Consider the following 21,249-nt stretch of genomic DNA (forward strand, 5'->3'; position numbering starts at 1 on the left):
AACCTACAGGAAGGTATCTCTCCAGGAACAGGATTGGAGGTAAAACCTACAGGAGGGTATCTCTCCAGGAACAGGGTGGAGTTAAAACCTACAGGATGGTAGCTCTCCAGGAACAGGATTGGAGGTAAAACCTACAGGATGGTAGCTCTCCAGGAACAGGGTGGAGTTAAAACCTACAGGATGGTAGCTCTCCAGGAACAGGGTGGAGTTAAAACCTACAGGAGGGTATCTCTCCAGGAACAGGATTGGAGGTAAAACCTACAGGATGGTAGCTCTCCAGGAACAGGGTGGAGTTAAAACCTACAGGATGGTAGCTCTCCAGGAACAGGATTGGAGGTAAAACCTACAGGATGGTAGCTCTCCAGGAACAGGGTTGGAGTTAAAACCTACAGGATGGTAGCTCTCCAGGAACAGGGTGGAGTTAAAACCTACAGGAGGGTAGCTCTCCAGGAACAGGGTGGAGGTAAAACCTACAGGATGGTAGCTCTCCAGGAACAGGATTGAAGGTAAAACCTACAGGATGGTAGCTCTCCAGGAACAGGATTGAAGGTAAAACCTACAGGATGGTAGCTCTCCAGGAACAGGATTGGAGGTAAAACCTACAGGATGGTAGCTCTCCAGGAACAGGATTGGAGGTAAAACCTACAGGATGGTAGCTCTCCAGGAACAGGATTGGAGGTAAAACCTACAGGATGGTAGCTCTCCAGGAACAGGATTGGAGGTAAAACCTACAGGAAGGTATCTCTCCAGGAACAGGGTTGGAGTTAAAACCTACAGGAGGGTAGCTCTCCAGGAACAGGGTGGAGTTAAAACCTACAGGAAGGTATCTCTCCAGGAACAGGGTTGGAGGTAAAACCTACAGGATGGTAGCTCTCCAGGAACAGGATTGGAGGTAAAACCTACAGGATGGTAGCTCTCCAGGAACAGGGTAGGAGTTAAAACCTACAGGATGGTAGCTCTCCAGGAACAGGATTGGAGTTAAAACCTACAGGAGGGTAGCTCTCCAGGAACAGGATTGGAGGTAAAACCTACAGGATGATAGCTCTCCAGGAACAGGATTGGAGCGAAAACCTACAGGCTGGTAGCTCTCCAGGAACAGGATTGGAGAGCCCTGTCCTAAGGTACTGTATTGCACAAGTTGACTGCAGGTAATAACTTCAAAAGTAGCTACAAATATTGAAATGTATTGAAAAACTTCAAATAAATAGTTTTGACAGTATTGAAAATTGATCCCGTGGCTTTTTCCAAATACCCCTGTATATAGTGTATACAGTATACCGCCGAAGCCTGGTATGATATTTGTGCATTAAACTTTCTCACTCATCATTATTCACAATTCATTCAGGATTATCCATAATCATGCTAGTGTTTAGAAACATTCTATTCACAATAAAAGTGACTCAAATGTTACAATACATTATTTACCTTTTCATTTCAATTGGGCACAAAATAATCTGAAACGCAACCAAAACAAACAGCAAATAGATCCCAGAAATGTGTAGAATCACAAGCTTGATGTATGAATATGGGACCAAATACTTCACTTGGTTAAAGAAGATTGTGATGAATAAAAAAAGTATAAAATTTTCATTTAATAAGGACCAAAAAATTGACAGCTTTGCCATACAGGTTGCAAAATATTGGGAAGAGATTTTCGATGTACCGATTCCATGGCACTTGTTTTATGAACGAATACACAAAACGACACTGGATTTAAAACGTTTGAGTTTTTCAAATTTAAATTATTATACAAAATTCTTGCAACCAATAGAATTGTATTATTATTACTAATACAACCATCCCAGCTCTGCAGATTTTGTTGCGAAGAGACAGAATCATTAGATATTGTGTTTTGGTAGTGTCCATGTGTAGCTGTGAAGAGACAGAATCATTAGATAATGTGTTTTGGTAGTGTCCATGTGTAGCTGTGAAGAGACAGAATCATTAGATATTGTGTTTTGGTAGTGTCCATGTGTAGCTGTGAAGAGACAGAATCATTAGATAATGTGTTTTGGTAGTGTCCATGTGTAGCTGTGAAGAGACAGAATCATTAGATAATGTGTTTTGGTAGTGTCCATGTGTAGCTTGTTTTTGGTCGCAGGTCCAGGAATGGATGAAGAATTGCAACAGCACCTGGAGCTAACTCTGCAGATAGCACTGCTGGGTAATCTGAAAAATCATAATGAATCGATCAATAATATAATAATACTCTTAGCAAAAAATGTTTCTTTAATTTACAATCTATAGAAACTATGAGAATAGAAAGGTTCAGAACTTTTGTGAAACAACACAGTTGAAAAATATATGGCAAATAGAAATCACCCCTGGATGGTGTTCAGAGATAGATGGGAGGAGTGGAGCTGTAGTGGAGCTGAAGGGTGGGACTAAAAACAAACAAAAGATAACTAATGTAAAATATACTGTGTCTGTAAAATGTATATAGTCTGTATAAGCTGGAAGTAGAAGCCTAAGTGTTGTTGTCCATTAGTTTACTCCAATTAGGGGAAAATAATAAAGGAAAATATATCGAGAATTTTAAATGATGCAGACAATAACATTGATGGAAGCCGCAATCCATTTGTTATGTTGAAGCTGATCTCCCCCCCAAAATAGTGATGTTGAAGCTGATCTCCCCCCAAAATAGTGATGTTGAAGCTGATCTCCCCCCAAAATAGTGATGTTGAAGCTGATCTCCCCCCAAAATAGTGATGTTGAAGCTGATCTCCCCCCAAAATAGTGATGTTGAAGCTGATCTCCCCCCAAAATAGTGATGTTGAAGCTGATCTCCCCCCAAAATAGTGATGTTGAAGCTGATCTCCCCCCAAAATAGTGATGTTGAAGCTGATCTCCCCCCAAAATAGTGATGTTGAAGCTGATCTCCCCCAAAATAGTGTTGTTGAAGCTGATCTCCCCCCAAAATAGTGATGTTGAAGCTGATCTCCCCCCAAAATAGTGATGTTGAAGCTGATCTCCCCCAAAATAGTTATGTTGAAGCTGATCTCCCCCCAAAATAGTGATGTTGAAGCTGATCTCCCCCCAAAATAGTGATGTTGAAGCTGATCTCCCCCAAAATAGTTATGTTGAAGCTGATCTCCCCCCAAAATAGTGATGTTGAAGCTGATCTCCCCCAAAATAGTTATGTTGAAGCTGATCTCCCCCAAAATAGTGATGTTGAAGCTGATCTCCCCCAAAATAGTTATGTTGAAGCTGATCTCCCCCCAAAATAGTGATGTTGAAGCTGATCTCTCCCCCAAAATAGTGATGTTGAAGCTGATCTCCCCCAAAATAGTGTTGTTGAAGCTGATCTCCTCCCAAAATAGTGATGTTGAAGCTGATCTCTCCCCCAAAATAGTGATGTTGAAGCTGATCTCCCCCAAAATAGTGATGTTGAAGCTGATCTCCCCCAAAATAGTTATGTTGAAGCTGATCTCCCCCAAAATAGTGATGTTGAAGCTGATCTCCCCCCAAAATAGTGATGTTGAAGCTGATCTCCCCCCCAAAATAGTGATGTTGAAGCTGATCTCCCCCCAAAATAGTGATGTTGAAGCTGATCTCCCCCCCAAAATAGTTATATTGAAGCTGATCTCCCCCCAAAATAGTTATGTTGAAGCTGATCTCCCCCCAAAATAGTTATATTGAAGCTGATCTCTCCCCCCCCCCCCAAAAAAAATAGTTATATTAATAATACTTTAGGTCCCCTAAAGGGGGGGGGGGGGGTGCTGTAAAAGTGCTGTAATTTCTAAACGGTTCACCCGATAACGATTAAAATTCCCACAAATTAAAGCTGACAGTCTGCACCTTAACCTCATATTCATTGTATTATTTCAGTGCTGGAGTACAGACCCAAAACAACAAATGGAGCTATAATGGGCCCATAGGGTTCTGGTTCAAAAGTAGTGCACTATGTAGGGAATAGGTTGCCATTTGGGACATAAACGGTAACTGGTGACTTAGTCTCTTCCTGTGTTCCGGAACCCTAATTTTCCTATAGCTTCTGAACACTACCTCACAGCTGGGTCTTTGATTGACAGCTGTTCCGCCCACTCCGGTGGGAGTGTGTAGTGATTATGACCATATATGGAATTTCAACCCTCTCTCTCTCTCCTACTTCCCCTGAGGTGTGGGTGCGTTGTCAGGTGAGTAATCAGACTAGTGGCCATGAATCAGATGACAGACACATGGTTTGATCCTGTGATTCACACACTACATGTTGGATCACAGTCAGTGGCACACCACATCCTAACAGAGCAAGACCATGCTGCCTCGTGTGTGTGGTAGATGTGGTAGAGACAAAGGGATAGGGTAATTATCTGAGTGGTAAAAAACCTGGGATGAAGAAAAACTCAGTGCTCACACCCTTGTTTACATCCCAAACACACACACACACATTCCTCTGGATACCAAAGGAGCGGCACGAATACTATTCAAATAACTCTTGTATAGGAAATTACAAGTTTGTATTGTATACTCACACAGACCAAACTGACCCTCACAACAGACCAAACTGACCCTCACAACAGACCAAACAGACCCTCACAACAGACCCTCACAACAGACCAAACTGACCCTCACAACAGACCAAACTGACCCTCACAACAGACCAAACTGACCCTCACAACAGACCAAACTGACCCTCACAACAGACCAAACTGACCCTCACAACAGACCCTCACAACAGACCAAACTGACCCTCACAACAGACCAAACTGACCCTCATAACAGACCAAACTGACCCTCACAACAGACCCTCACAACAGACCAAACTGACCCTCACAACAGACCCTCACAACAGACCAAACTGACCCTCACAACAGACCAAACTGACCCTCACAACAGACCAAACTGACCCTCACAGACCAAACAGACCCTCACAACAGACCAAACTGACCCTCACAGACCAAACTGACCCTCACAACAGACCCTCACAACAGACCAAACTGACCCTCACAACAGACCAAACTGACCCTCATAACAGACCAAACTGACCCTCACAACAGACCAAACTGACCCTCACAACAGACCCTCACAACAGACCAAACTGACCCTCACAACAGACCCTCACAACAGACCAAACTGACCCTCACAACAGACCAAACTGACCCTCACAGACCAAACTGACCCTCACAACAGACCCTCACAACAGACCAAACTGACCCTCACAACAGACCAAACTGACCCTCATAACAGACCAAACTGACCCTCACAACAGACCAAACTGACCCTCACAACAGACCCTCACAACAGACCAAACAGACCCTCACAACAGACCAAACAGACCCTCACAACAGACCAAACAGACCCTCACAACAGACCCTCACAACAGACCAAACAGACCCTCACAACAGACCAAACAGACCCTCACAACAGACCAAACTGACCCTCACAACAGACCAAACTGACCCTCACAGACCAAACAGACCCTCACAACAGACCCTCACAACAGACCAAACTGACCCTCACAACAGACCAAACAGACCCTCACAACAGACCAAACTGACCCTCACAACAGACCAAACTGACCCTCACAACAGACCCTCACAACAGACCAAACTGATTTCTAGTTGCTATACATCTTAATCTGTTTATGTGTATACAATAGTCTCATGTGCCTGATTTTAGTTCTGAGTGCTGAGATTACCAGGTGTACACGAGTAGTTAGATATACCAATTAGTACAGTGTAACAACAGTTGCTACACCATCAATCTAGTCATGTGTGTACTGTATCTAAAGAGAACATGTTGATTGTGTAAGACATGTTCTCAGGCTGTTCCATGCGACAGTTAGTATGACGGTCATGATTGTTCAAAACTAACAACAGTACTGGGTATCTATGTGTGTCAGTGGATACATTCCTACACAGTGCATTACTTTTGACCAGAGGGCCCTAATGTAGTTATCTCTTGTATTCCATATCTATCTGTGTTTGTATCAGTGTGTACGTCAACCAGTCCTCCATCAGGCTTGTGAGTGTCAGAGAGATAGTGTGGGTGTTTTCTTTTCTCTCTGGTGACAGCGAGTTCAGGCAGGGTGTGTGACGGAGGAGAATATATGAGAAGAGTTCCCAAAGCAACAGTCACTCAGAACACAGAGAAGATCACCCAGGAAACACAGAGGCACTGCAGGTACGACAGCGCTCTCTCATCTCTCCTTCTCTCTTTCTGTCTTTCTTTCCATCATTCTCTCTGTCTTTCTCGATCTCTCTTTCATCTCTTTCACTCTGTACTTTCCAGTATTCACTAAAGTATGTTAGTTATGTATAAATGCTGTTACGTCGTCTGACTGAGTAATGTGTTGGACTTCTGATTTACCTCCATGTTAAACCAATATTAGCCAACTTGACAAAGATCCACAGGTTTTCTAACCAGACAAGCATTTGTACATCTCTAACCAATCACATGGTTCACATGTTACAGTTAGTGAAACAGAAAGAAACGTCTAGATACTGTTTTACATATCTATGATTTTATGAGTTTTCATATGTATATCTATCTGTATATATCTATCTGTATATCTATGTCAATGTTAATTACCAATCACATGGTTCACATGTTATAGTTAGTGAAACAGAAGGAAACGTTTAGATACTGTTTTACATATCTATGAGTTTCCATATGAAATGGTTTGACAACAGTCTGAGTTAATTAACATTGACATAGATATACAGACAGATATCTACGGACAGATATATGCAGACATATATACGGACAGACATATATACAGACAGACATATACATACAGACAGACATATACAGACATATATATACGGACAGATATATACAGACAGATATATACAGACAGATATATGCAGACAGACATATACATACAGACAGATATATATACAGACAGACATATACATACAGACAGATATATACAGACAGATATATATACAGACAGACATATACATTCAGACAGATATATACAGACAGATATATAAAGACAGACATATACAGACAGATATATGCAGACAGATATATGCAGACAGACATATACAGACAGATATATACAGCCAGATATATACAGACAGATATATGCAGACAGACATATACATACAGACAGATATATATACAGACAGACATATACATACAGACAGACATATACAGACAGATATATGCAGACAGACATATACAGACAGACATATACAGACAGACATATACAGACAGATAATTACAGACAGATATATGCAGACAGACATATACATACAGACAGATATATATACAGACAGATATATATACAGACAGACATATACATACAGACAGATATATACAGACAGATATATAAAGACAGACATATACAGACAGATATATGCAGACAGACATATACAGACAGATATATACAGACAGATATATGCAGACAGACATATACATACAGACAGATATATATACAGACAGACATATACATACAGACAGATATATACAGACAGATATATAAAGACAGACAGATATATACAGACAGACAGACATACAGTTATAACCTGTTTTTGTCATGGAGATAGTCATGATGTGACTCATAGGTCTACGTTCCAAATGGCACCCTATTTAGTGCATTACTTTTGAGCAGGGCCCATTGAAAGTAGTGCACTACCTAGGGAATAGGGTGCGTGGAAGCTGGCAGCGTTTGAGGCTCCAACTAGAGAGCAAAGAGTCAAAGTCTGAGTGAGTCTGGAACCAGGAGTCTCTGTTATCTCCGTCATAAACTGAACACACAGAGGCGGCACACAGACACACACACAGTGAACTCTCTGTCATCCAGATGAGATGATGTGACAGAGACAGATGGAGTGACAGATAAACACACAGATAAACATTATCTGACACATTACTGTTGTATCTCATCCAGCACAATGCTTCTTTTTGTCTTATTTCATACCGAATCAAAAAACCACCCCATCCACAACCTCTGGTGTGTGTGTGTGTGTGTGTGTGTGTGTGTGTGTGTGTGTGTGTGTGTGTGTGTGTGTGTGTGTGTGTGTGTGTGTGTGTGTGTGTGTGTGTGTGTGTGTGTGTGTGTGTGTGTGTGTGTGTGTGTCGTACAGAGAATGAGATCATCTATCTGGAAGAACTACATTAAGACATGAATCCCTTTCTCTCTCCCCCCTTTCTCTCTCCCCCGTTTCTCCTCACCCCCCTTTCTCTCTCCCCCGTTTCTCCTCACCCCCCTTTCTCTCTCCCCCGTTTCTCCTCACCCCCCTTTCTCCTCACCCCCCTTTCTCTCTCCCCCGTTTCTCCTCACCCCCCTTTCTCCTCACCCCCCTTTCTCTCTCCCCCGTTTCTCCTCACCCCCCTTTCTCCTCACCCCCCTTTCTCTCTCCCCCGTTTCTCCTCACCCCCCTTTCTCTCACCCAGCTTTAAAGACATAAAAACAACAACACAGAGATACGTTGCATTGCGAAAGAGAAGAGAAGGAGAGACAAAAGAAAGAGAAGAGAAGGAGAGAATTAAAAAAAGAAAAGATGGCGATCGGAAAGAGTCCCAGAAACGGTTCCGTCAGGTCTCCGAAGTACCTGGACAAGAGTTCTGGGTTCTACGGCCGCCTGGATGAGCCCGAGATGGGAGGAGAGGAGGAGGAGAGGGGGAGAGAGGGGGACTGGGGGGGATCGTGCCCAGCCACAGAGCTCTCTACGGGGGGAGAGACGGACCGGGGAGAGCACGGGGTGTTTGACTTTAACCAGGGAATGATGGGAGATGACGACACTACTCTCCTCCGAAGGAAACCCAGCCGGCTCAGCTCCCGCTGGAGAAGAAGCTCCAGGAAGGCCAAACCCCAGGCGATCTCCCCTAGGCAGGGGGACCAGATCCTGGGTACGGAGATGGAGGCCCCTGTCCTGGAGGTCACAGCGATGGATGTGAGAAGGAGCCGCTGGGGGAGGAGCACCGGGAAAAAACAGGGGGCCGAGCCCCAGACGGTCTCCCCCAGGGAGGAGGGCCCGATCCTGGGTACAGAGATGGAGACGCAGGCCCCTGTCCTGGAGGTCCTGGAGGTGGAAGTGAGGGTAGAGACTGAAGAAGGACAGAGGGAGAAAGAGAGGAGAACAGAAGAGGAGAGGACGCTGGTCCACTTTGCGAGCCGAGAAGAAGCGGATGACCAGGTTCTGATAAAGGACGAGAATAGAGGGAGGGAAGAAGAGAAGGAGGAGATGAAGGGACAGGAGGGGATGAAGGTGATGAGGAAGAGGAGTACACTGAAGAACTACCGCAAGGTGAGAGAACGAGAGAGGATGTTAGTGTGTGTTTTGCCTTCCAGGTACCCTTGGAAAACCTCCACTTGTTATTGTTGTAGCAGCAGCAGTAGTATGCAGGTTTACCCTTCCTACCTAGTTCCATTTAGACAGAGGACAGGACACGGATTACTTAACACATTCTCCCCTCCCTGTGGAATTCTCCCAGAGCGAGTAACAATGGGTTAAAGTTCCACTTCCACAGTTACATTCCAAGAACAGCAGCCAGTAATTAGTCATTTATGGAAACATTTATATGACCCTCTATGCCCATATTATTAACGGTCTGGTCAGAGTCCAATGACTGATCTGTGTACGTCACCCACCCCATGAGCTCAAATGCTAAATTAACTCTGTAGGCCATTTTAAAATCTATTTCTTATTTTATTCAGTTGATAGACAGTTAGGCCTAATGTGCCAAAAACAAAGACAGATATTATAGTAACATTATCGCTACAGTAATATTATAGCTATAGTAACATTATAGCTATAGTAACATTATAGCTATGGTAACATTATCGCTATGGTAACATTATCGCTATAGTAATATTATAGCTATGGTAACATTATCGCTATAGTAATATTATAGCTATGGTAACATTATCGCTATAGTAATATTATAGCTATAGTAACATTATCGCTATAGTAATATTATAGCTATAGTAACATTATCGCTATAGTAATATTATAGCTATAGTAATATTATAGCTATAGTAATATTATAGCTATAGTAATAGTCCCAGGACAACTCCTTAGCTAGTATCAGGTGACACACCTGTACTCCCCACCTGCGACCCTCTCCTCTCCTCTCTTCTCTTCTCTTCTCTTCCCTTCCCCTCCCTAACCCTAACATGTTGTCTGTTTGCTTTATGAATCCATCCCCCTTTCCTCTCCTCCTCCACATTGGGAAATGTTCCCTCTCTCTTTATCATCTGCCTTCCTCATCCTCCTCTCCTCCCCCCTCCCTCCACATCTCCTCACACATTATTTAGGAACAACCCTGGGCCTTTCTCCTCCCCCTGTCTGTCCTTCTCTTTCTTCTCCATCAGCAGGGAGAACACACACACAGGTGTCATTCCTGTGCCTTACTATCTGACCACAGATCGTTGTTTGAGGGCACTAGCGATCATCCCTCGCTCCTACCCAGAAACCACCAGGCCAATATTCCTTCCTGATTACACAGAGGTCAGGGGTCATGTCATAAGAGAAAGAGACCAGGATAAACACAACATGTAACTACATCAAATGAATAATGATACACATCCACTCTGAACACATAAACAAGTTACCTTGTTCTGGTCTTGACTAGGTCATGTTCCAATTGAAATGTTTTCTTTTTGTTCACAATGTTTTTATCAATATCAATCAAACAATGTTTTCTGGTCACCTATATTGATTATTCATTCTATCCCCTTCAGACTTTCGACCGAGCGTTCCGTCGAGGGTGGGAGACCTTCGTCACTAACCTGTACAGCGTGACGCTCACACCTGACTCATCATCATCATCACCATCAAGGGAAATGCACCATTCCTCAGCATTAGCAGAATACAGATAGGGTTCACAAACCTGTTCATCTAATCTGTAAACTGCAATTGTTCCAATCAGGTTATGTAACACCCATATTGTGATTTGAGATTGAGGCTGTCTTGGACAGAGTGTTCCGTTTGTGTTCGCAACTCAACGCAAATGACCTGTGTTCACCTCAATGTATGGTTCAATTTGATTAATCAATCAGTGATATTGATCTAGTACATACTGGTTTATCAATGATCAATATGAAAAGCACCTGATGAACACCAGGAAGTACACACCGTTTAACTCATTCTGATTCTGAATTCCAAATAGCACACTATTGTACTAGTGCACTAAATAGGGAATGGGTTTAATACTTCCTCACAGGGTGAGGTTCAACCTCTCTGGAGGACCGTCTGTATGATGGTTTCAGTGTTGTGCAACCTGAGGGATAACTTATGTTTCACTATCCATGTACCTATTGAACGTAGCCCAAGATGAGACCTGATAACTTATGTTTCACTATCCATGTACCTATTGAACGTAGCCCAGATGAGACCTGATAACTTATGTTTCACTATCCATGTGCCTATTGAACGTAGCCCAAGATGAGACCTGATAACTTATGTTTCACTATCCATGTACCTATTGAACGTAGCCCAAGTGTGTTATGTTTGTTTCATAAAAGGAGAACGTTTTCATACCATGAAATGAACTAACTATGGGGGACATGAGGGTACGAAATAACGGTCTCAAACTTTGGTCCTCTGGCTTTGTCTAAAAAGGAGGTTGCGCACACAAACACATTTAATACATTATTTATTAATATTAATTTATTTACTATATGATCGCTTTGCACATTTTTCTGGGTAATCTCTCTCAATAATATCTTACCAAAGAGTTTATTTATTGTTAATTATTGGCCTAAATCACAACATCCAATCTCTCTCTTGCAGCATTGAAGTCAAGCTCAGAATCCTATTAGAGCTATACTGAGCTAGTGGAGGAAAAAATGTTTCTATATTGTGCGTGAATGACTAAATTGTTATGATATTTTGTTTAAAAATCAATGCTTTGTTTTTCTTGTGCCATCTTGTAGCCTTTGTCCTAAAATAAAATATGCTTTACAATAAGCTAATTTCTCAAATATATCTGGTTCTTCATCCTCCTAAGAAAATAACGTTTTTGGTCAGCTTTATACTGCCCTACAAAGGCAAAAGGCAGTAACTGCGCTTTAGCTTTTGCCTCTGGGACTCCCGGGTGAATTTACGAACGCACCCTCTGTATGGGGTGCGCGTCTAACAGACTGTCAGCTGGCTATCGATCGTGTGGTGTAACGTTACTGATTCATATAACCCATTGAATGTCTGAATAAAATTATAGGGATAATAGATTGAAGCTAGAATAATTTCACGATCGTCATTTATGGTAACAGGTACTTCAAATATATTTATTCATGCTAATTTAGGTAGGTTTTTTACATTTTGGTCAGCTCTAGCTAGATGGCTGTGTGTGTGTGGTGAACTGATTCAAAGAAACCATCAAATGAAATGTCAGAATATAATTCATTATGAGAGCAGGTAGCATTGTTAGTCTATGCTCGCTAGTTAGTTAGCTAGCTAATTAATTAATGATGTTATCAGATCTACTTAGCTAGCTAATTGTTACCAGTGTCTGGATGTCAGGGTTTCAGAGCAAATTCAACCATCCTTCCCACCCGGGAAGGCTGTGCCATGATGTTGTGTCCCTAGATTAGCAATGTACGTGTGTGTAACTGTCAGTCAGTGTCATACAGGTTTGATTGTATCACTATCAGAATACAATGATATCAAGGTAAAATGCATTAACTGCAGCCAAGGACCGGTTAAAACCAAGTTAAAAGGCAGTAAATTAAGTTACTGCAATTTACCTTAGTTTCACAGTAACTTTTTGCAGTTACTGCTAATATAAACCCCCATTTTCTCCAAAACACAATACACTAGAGGCAGGATACTTGTCCACACGATTAAGTGTCATTAACTCATTTTCGACCAAATTAGCAGTTACTGCCTTTTTGCTTGGTAGGGCAGTATAACGATATCAAAGATGACAGATGAAATAAATGAAGCCAGTGTACCAGCCACGTCGCGACACTATAGGACGTTTATCGACAGCGCCTAGCGACTGTTACTACAGTATTTAGAATCTTTGAAGTAACCAATAAAAATGCACAATGTTATATTTCTTTGATTTCATTGGCACATTCAAATAAAAAAGTATTTTTCATCGACAAAATGATGCACTAGCTAAACCGTTTGAGTTGATAATTTTACAAATTCTGCTAATAATATCTCTGTTGATTTGACCGGCTATGATGAGTTGCCGTCGTCATTTGATATTCTGCGTCCTCTTATTGCTATTTGATGAAGGTAAATAACTTTGTTAATAATTAATTGTCTAGCAACATTTGCCAACGTAACGTTAGCATAGCTAAAGGTTATTTGATAGCTAGCTAGCTAAGTGTCACACTCAGCCTTGCGAGACTAACGCGTAACGTTAGCTGTGATTGTTTGAAAAAGAGAGCTGTCAGATTAGCTCGAAGAAAATACCAGTTATTATTGCAATTGAATTGTGTGTAAATTATGATGCTTCAACTGGCCATAAAATATTACACAAACACCACTCTATAAATAATCACTCAAACACAATATAGCTAATAATATATTGTGTCAACAGTCACAGACAGTAGCCTATGTTGTGTCAATGATGTAACGTTAACGTTGTTTATCATATTAGATGTAGATCATTGTCATTGATGTTTCTTTTTTTTTTAATTATTTTTATTATTAATCTCAGGCCCCGTCCCCGCAGGAGGCCTTTTGACTTTTGGTAGGCAGTCATTGTAAATAAGAATTTGTTCTTAACTGACTTACCTAGTTAAATAATGATTAAATAAAAAGTGTTGTAGTTGCTAAGCATGTAGCCATGCTTAGCCACAATTTAGCCATGCTTAGCCACTACTTAGCCAGATATTCTGTATTCTTGCCTAGTCAGAGTATGGCTCAAGATTATGATTCTCAGTCACATCCAAACCAGCCCACTACAGTACAGTCATTGTTTCTCCGCTCCTCTCCTGTAGGGTCACTGAGGTACATCCCATTCCCAGCAGCACCCCTCATCCCTGCTGCCTACACATTGGAGCCACAGGGAGACCTCTCAACAAGCCAAGATGTCCTCACTCCTTCCCCATCACATCTTCTGACCCAAACTCACCACAATCCTACAGCAGCATCCAAAGACCAGCACAACACACCATCCCATCAAGATATTATTGATCTATCTGGATTTTCAACCATTGGCAATACTGACCACTTTGACTCAATATCCACAACTTCTCCAAGTGGTGGTCTCAAATTCAACGCCAGCCGGAATGCCAGTCAACTTATTAATGATCAAGCGTCATCATCATCAGCTGACGATATTGGCTACACTGAACAGATAGACAACAAAACTAAAATGGCGACCGCTAGTGGTTGGAATAGCAGCAGTGATGTTACACCTTCCTCTTCTTCTGCTGTTTCTTATTCTGAGCTAAACAACTCTCTTGATGGAACCAACATTAGCCAGAGCAACGCTAGTGGCCACACTGAAGATCTCTCTGTGACTTTGGAGGACTGTCCTCATCCGAATGGATCTGTGGTGGTGCTGGAAACAAGTGATTCGTTAGCTGATCTAAACGTTGATCCTATGTCAGCCCCCGACGTCATTGACTTCTACACTCATCGGACAGATTCTGTCTCGGTCACCGATGACCTTGGCAACACTAGTCTTAGTTTACATCGTAACAACACTAACGTTACTGTCACAGTAGATACTAGTGCAGTAGTTACTGAGACGGCAGCGCAGGCTGAACCGACCACAGACTTCATGCTGGGCCTGGAGGAGGAGGAAGAGCGGGAAGAAGAGGAGGAAGCCATTGGCCATCTTAATACTACTCAGGATGCTTCACTCTCAGACCCCCTGATCGACGATATTAATCAGGCTTATGACTCAACAGGTGACTATAATGTTAGCGCTGAGGCTAATGGCTCTGTGATAACAGGTGACTATAATGTTAGCACTGAGGCTAATGGCTCTGTGATAACAGGTGACTATAATGTTAGCACTGAGGCTAATGGCTCTGTGATAACAGGTCACTATAATGTTAGCACTGAGGCTAATGGCTCTGTGATAACAGGTCACTATAATGTTAGCGTTGAGGCTAATGGCTCTGTGATAACAGGTGACTATAATGTTAGAGCTGAGGCTAATGGCTCTGTGATAACAGGTGACTATAATGTTAGCGCTGAGGCTAATGGCTCTGTGATAACAGGTCAGTATAATGTTAGCGCTGAGGCCAACTACTCGTCCTCAGTTGCTATTAGTGGCTTCAGCGACAAATTGTACTTTATAAGAGAAGAAGCAAATGCTCACAATGAAAGTCAGGAAGCCGTTACCCTCTCCTCTTCCGCCATTGGCTACACTGAATATGAAGATTCCATCGAAGCGACCAATGACTACCAGAGTACTGTTACCAGCGGAGACGAAGGAACCACATCACCTACGGTTACTAGTACCAGCGTGGAGCGGAGTGACGAGAATGAGAACCAGGATGTGCTTCCTATTGCGGCTCCTATGATTGGCTATCCTTCCTTGGAGTCTGTGGATCCTGATGAAAGCACCACAAAGTCAACTGTTGTGCTGAACTACATTGACTACATTGACTCTGAACCTAGTTACTCTAACCACTATGTGAATGTAGCCAGCAGTGAAAAAGCTGCCCACACTTCATCCTCCTCCTCCTCTCCTCTCGAACCTGACAGTGACCACCTCCAATCTGCTGATGATGCTGAACTAGAGGTACTAGGCTCTGGGTTGGAGGAAGAGGAGGAGAATAGGAGCGGAGATAACAACTGTAGCAGCTGTAGCTATGGTAACACCACCGCCAGTGCCAGTCACCATCCCACCACCACCATTGACAACACTGACTATGATTGGGGCTCGGCTGAAGTCAGTACGACAGGTAACCAGGGTAACAGCACAGCAGACATTGAAGTCCCAACTGAAGTTAGTAGGATTGGTCAGGGAAACAGCAGCAGCATCTCCATGGTACCCTCTGCTGAAAGCACGGTCAGCTCTGTCCATGGTAACTCCACAGTCATTGTTCTATCTGACTACAGTGACAACAACATCACCACTACTCTGACCCCCACCAACCGTACCACCCCCACCGCCGTGCTAGAGGAACCCACAGGAGAGAGCCGACGTGGGACTGCATGTTCTCCCAGCAAGGCCCTACCCTCCACCACCACCACCAGTCTGGAAGCCAAAGAGGAGGAGAAGGACCAGAAAGCGTCTGATGCTGCAAAGAAGGCGGTGTCATTGTGGAACAGGGGCCGCATGTTGTGGAACAGGGGCCGCATGTTGTGGCCTCGGTTTCCATGGATGCGCAGGTATTAGAACTACGGATCTCTGGGACCAGAACAGTTCTGAGGGGAAACAGTTCTGAGGGGATTAATGAAAGATAAGAGATATAATATTTTGTATTGTTTTTTAGATGTTGACATGGTTGCAGTAGTTTGTGGGTGTTTAATGTTCTTCCATGTCCAATATGTTGTTGTACATTCCTACAATATATATTTTAAATAAATAGTCCTCAATAGTTACTTGTGTGTTGTGTTGGTCTTTGTCTGAACTGTGTTGTGCAGCATGCCTGCTGCTCCCATTGATTAAACAGAACAAGCATAGAGTCTATACCACCATCTACTGGATATATGTAGGAAGTTGTTCAATTAAATGTCCTGTATTAGGCCTCCCGGGTGGCGCAGTGGTCTAAGACACTGCATCGCAGTGCTAGCTGTTTCACCAGAGAATCTGGGTTTGAGTCCAGGCTCTGTCGCAGCCGGCCGCGACCGGGAGGCCCATGGGGCGGGGTTTGGTCGGCAGGGATGTCCTTGTCTCATCGCGCACTAGCGAAACTCCTGTGGCGGACCGGGGGGCGCAGTGCCCGCCGACAAGCTCGCCAGGTGTACGGTGTTTCCTCAGACATTGGTGCGGCTGGCTTCCGGGTTGGATGTGCATTGTGTCAAAAAGCAGTGCGGCTTGGTTGGGTTGTGTTTCGGAGGACGCACGGCTCTCGACCTTCGCCTCTCCCGTGTCCGTACGGGAGTTGCAGCGATGAGACAAGACAGTAACTACTACCAATTGGATACCACGAAATTGGTGAGAAAAAAATAAATAAAAAATGCCCTGTATTGATCATCAGGTTTACAACAACACACATAAGGATATGGTATGGTATGCTATTGTATTTATCCTTCATTTATTCAGATCATTATTCAGATCATAAGGATATGGTATGCTATTGTATTTATCCTTCATTTATTCAGATCATATTGAGATGAGCACTCCTTTTCCAATGAGACCTGAGTATATAATGAAAAGCAATGAATGCTCACCGAAACAACATGAGAAGTAATTAACCTACAGGTATGCACCACAGTTATACATTGTATATGGCTAGACGTAGGCCTATATGCCGTAGAACAAATCTTTAGCTACAATGCCTGGTCCCAGACCTGTTTGTGCTATCCTGTTTAGCATGGCAAGTAGTTGTTGACATGACAGCACAAACAGATCTGGGACCAGGCAGGCTAACAATCTGAACTGTAGCCTCTGAAACCACACTGAATGACGCTGACTGGGCCTACGAATCACTTCACTTATTAGATTACAGATGAAGACAAACCAAATCAATATCGGACGTCTGAGACATTGAAATATATGGCGGTAATGCCGGACAACAACAAAAAAGTATTACAAACTACAAGGAAATGTAATGTATAAGTTAAGTTATATTTTAACAGGAGTTCTGCATGGAAAATAAAAAAAACATGAAGGAATGCTATAGTGCTGTGCCTTTCTCCAACTAAGATAGTAGAAGCCATGTATCCTTGTTCACAGTGCCTCTCCAGCAGATGAAGTATGGTATTGCAGTGTCCCTCCATCTCAATTAACCTGTATGGTATTGTATCTCCATCTCAATTCTCCTGTATGGTATTTCATTGTCCCTCCATCCCAATTCTCCTGTATGGTATTTCATTGTCCCTCCATCTCAATTAACCTGTATGGTATTTCATTGTCCCTCCATCCCAATTCTCCTGTATGGTATTTCATTGTCCCTCCATCTCAATTAACCTGTATGGTATTTCATTGTCCCTCCATCTCAATTCTCCTGTATGGTATTTCATTGTCCCTCCATCCCAATTATTCATGATAAAGTCCCCTCAAAATCATTGTAGGGTTGAAGGATAAAAAATTACAATTACTTTGTTGAAATTCCATAGTAACGGAATTGCACTGACTCAGATTTTCCACTCAAAATGTATGCCAAAACAAAAATCGTTGATTTCAAAGTTTTAAAAGTCTTACAACTCTATGCACAATAACTACTTTTAAAAATTTACACTGAACATTTTACAAACACACATTTACTGGAAGAACTGCAAAGATGCAAAGTTTGGTAAAATCTACCTCAGTGTGTTCATGTTTTCCAAAAACGTAAATATCTGCATAAAGAATCAGGTGTCAACTATTTTTTATTTAACTACAAAAGTCAGTTAAGAACAAATCCCTATTTACAATGACGGCCTACCGGGGAACAGTGGGTTAACTGCCTTGTTCAGGGGTAGAAGGACAGATTTTTACATTGTCAGCTCGGGGTATTCGATCCAGCAACCTTCCGGTTACTGGACCAACGCACTAATCACTAGGGCTACCTGCTCTAACCACTAGGGCTACCCTGCTCTAACCACTAGGGCTACCCTGCTCTAACCACTAGGGCTACCTGCTCTAACCACTAGGGCTACCTGCTCTAACCACTAGGGCTACCTGCTCTAACCACTAGGGCTACCTGCTCTAACCACTAGGGCTACCTGCTCTAACCACTAGGCTACCTGCTCTAACCACTAGGCTACCCTGCTCTAACCACTAGGGCTACCTGCTCTAACCACTAGGGCTACCTGCTCTAACCACTAGGGCTACCTGCTCTAACCACTAGGCTACCTGCTCTAACCACTAGGGCTACCTGCTCTAACCACTAGGGCTACCTGCTCTAACCACTAGGGCTACCTGCTCTAACCACTAGGCTACCTGCTTTAACCACTAGGCTACCCGCTTTAACCACTAGGCTACCCACTCTAACCACTAGGCTACCTGCTCTAACCACTAGGCTACCTGCTCTAACCACTAGGCTACCTGCCACCCCAGTTTATAACAGCAGTAAGGCAGCTTGGGGGTTTGTTGTATATCGCCAATATACCACAGCTATGGGCTGTGTCCAGGCACTGCTGCGTCGTGCATAAGAACAGCCCTTAGCCGTGAATTATTGGCCATATACACCACGCACCCTCCGGCCTTATTGCTAAAATATCTCCTAAAAGCCAATTTACGCTAGATCTGAAGAAAAAAATTAAAATATAAAATCGGCGCCACATGGTGTAACGCAGACCAAGCCCAGAACTAAACAGCCCATAGTGGTCAAGCCTACTACAAACTAGCCCATAGTGGTCAAGACTACTACAAACTAGCCCATAGTGGTCAAGCCTACTACATGACTAGACATGCTAAACGCTAACATCCTTTCAAAAACAGATCAATTGATTAAAATATTAATATGTCAACTTTCTATAGCCAGTGAGAAACGTCAGTCACCGTAAAATGTGCATGTTTAAAACCTAGAACTATATAATATGAGATGACAGGAAATGTTACATTGTTCAGTATGGAATTCAGAACACCACATGGTTCATTCAAAATGGCCAAATTCACCAAGTCTGATTTACTACCACCAAGAAAGAAAAATAGGACAAGCATTAATTTGTAGATTTATTTATACATCAAAACAGTCACAGGGTTGAATTGACTTGGCCTGGTTCTCCCCAGTTCCAACGAGACGTCCCACTTCCTTGCTGACCAAACAGGAGTGCAAGAGGGCTTGCCGGTGTACAACAGGAGAGCTAGAGGGAAAATAGTGTGAGAATTAAACCCTGGTGATACTGTAGGGACTAATACACAAGGTATGAGATGACTTGATCAGAGCGTAACCAATCAGACTGGGGCGGTAATGATGACTCATCAGGTCAGTGTCTAACAAACTGCATGGGTCAGAGTGATGATCCAAGAGGAACATTCAACAGGACATTAACAACATCTTCCTAGTATTGATCTGCCCCCCTTTTCCATTATAATACATATACAGTTGTGGCCAAAAGTTGAGAATGAGACAGTGGTCCAGGGGTCAAGCCCCCACCCAGACACCCTCCCTCCAGGCAGGCAGCCCACCTTACCCCTGCCCCTCGCACTAAGAGCAGGCTTGTCAGTGTCTGCCCAACCCACAGGAGGACCGATGGGAGGCCGGACCTTTATCCAGCCCAGAGCACAGGACAGGACAGCCACCTGACTGGATGCTGACTGTGACTCATCATTTACAACATTCCAGAATGCTTCATGTGGAAGGAGAGTTAAGATGCTGTCTAAAGTCACACACCTTTCCAAACACTGCAGACACTAGGACCTCAACCAGGGGGCAGAAACCTAGAGGGAGAAAGTAGGAAAGCATGAAGTGACATTGTATGAACTAGTAGTGAGACATGAGATCAGTCTATAGCAGTGTATTCTAATCCTGGGGACCCAACTGTCAACAAGTGTTTTCCCCCCTAGAACTAGGCTTGGGTGGTATACCAGGGTGTTTGGAAAACAGGGTTTCACCAATAACATTTAGATTATTTCTCTGAAGTTTATATTGAAGCTACTTTAGTAAATACCTGCAGTCAACATTAGGGTCTGATTATTTAAGACTAATTAGTGAAAGATCATCATTGAGCCGTCTGTCTAAACGAAGCCTTACATCTGGGTCCCCAGAACCAGGATTGTGAAACACTGCTCTAGAATATAGATCAGTTCAGTAACCAATCAGTCAGCTGAACATCAGACTGGGGCGGTAACAGGAAATCATCACTTCTACATTATAAAGGACAGAAGTTAAAGGCAACAGATCAAAGTGAAAGTTGATCCTACACACCTTGAGGTAGTGCAGCAACAGTTCTCCAGTGGCCAGGCTGGAACAGTTAGGACCAGATTACAATTAAACATTATGTAGAAGTACATTAGGTACTGCAGACTACATGCAGAGAATTCTGAAATGAGATCAGTCTCCAGCTTTAGTCATTGTAGCCATCCAGCGGGCCAAGGACTGGCTCCAAGCCTCCCACCCAGACACCCTCCCTCCAGGCAGGCAGCCCACCTTACCCCTGCCCCTTAACCAAGAGCAGGCTTGTCAGTGTCTGCCCAACCCACAGGAGGCCCGATGGGAAACCTGGGTTGATGCCAGCCACAGAGCACCGGACAGAAGCCAACCAACTGTCATGTGCATCCATCATCACGTACAGCATTCCAGAATGTTCCATGTGGTGGGTGTGCGCTGTAGTTAAGTGTTCATGGGAA

General features: G+C 43.2%; 2 protein-coding genes and 1 non-coding gene across 4 annotated transcripts; 2 read left to right on the forward strand and 1 right to left on the reverse strand.

The window, feature by feature from the left end:
• The first annotated feature begins 5,829 nt into the window (after positions 1–5,829).
• On the forward strand, positions 5,830–11,875 carry sb:cb1058 (uncharacterized). The gene is made up of 3 exons (XM_045700548.2): positions 5,830–6,123; positions 8,344–9,197; positions 10,634–11,875. The coding sequence occupies exons 2-3, from the start codon at positions 8,451–8,453 to the stop codon at positions 10,769–10,771; spliced, it is 885 nt and encodes a 294-aa protein (XP_045556504.2). The 5' UTR covers positions 5,830–6,123; positions 8,344–8,450; the 3' UTR covers positions 10,772–11,875.
• Positions 11,876–12,960: 1,085 nt separating this feature from the next.
• LOC106578095 (uncharacterized) lies at positions 12,961–16,412 on the forward strand. Of its 2 annotated transcripts, XM_082965315.1 has the most exons (3): positions 12,961–13,136; positions 13,564–13,596; positions 13,847–16,412. In XM_082965315.1, the coding sequence occupies exons 1-3, from the start codon at positions 13,079–13,081 to the stop codon at positions 16,204–16,206; spliced, it is 2,451 nt and encodes an 816-aa protein (XP_082821441.1). In that variant the 5' UTR covers positions 12,961–13,078; the 3' UTR covers positions 16,207–16,412. The 2 variants fall into 2 exon arrangements, with proteins under 2 accessions (XP_082821441.1, XP_014012161.1); XM_014156686.3 differs by lacking the exon at positions 13,564–13,596 and having other exon boundaries at positions 12,962–13,136.
• Positions 16,413–20,701: 4,289 nt separating this feature from the next.
• LOC123728833 (small nucleolar RNA SNORD31) lies at positions 20,702–20,771 on the reverse strand. Its single transcript, XR_006760605.1, has one exon. It is a non-coding gene; the product is annotated as a small nucleolar RNA SNORD31 (small nucleolar RNA).
• Positions 20,772–21,249: the final 478 nt, after the last annotated feature.

This window comes from Salmo salar, chromosome 18 (genome assembly GCF_965601325.2).
Source record: "Salmo salar chromosome 18, fSalSal1, whole genome shotgun sequence".
NCBI classification, from domain to species: domain Eukaryota; kingdom Metazoa; phylum Chordata; class Actinopteri; order Salmoniformes; family Salmonidae; genus Salmo; species Salmo salar.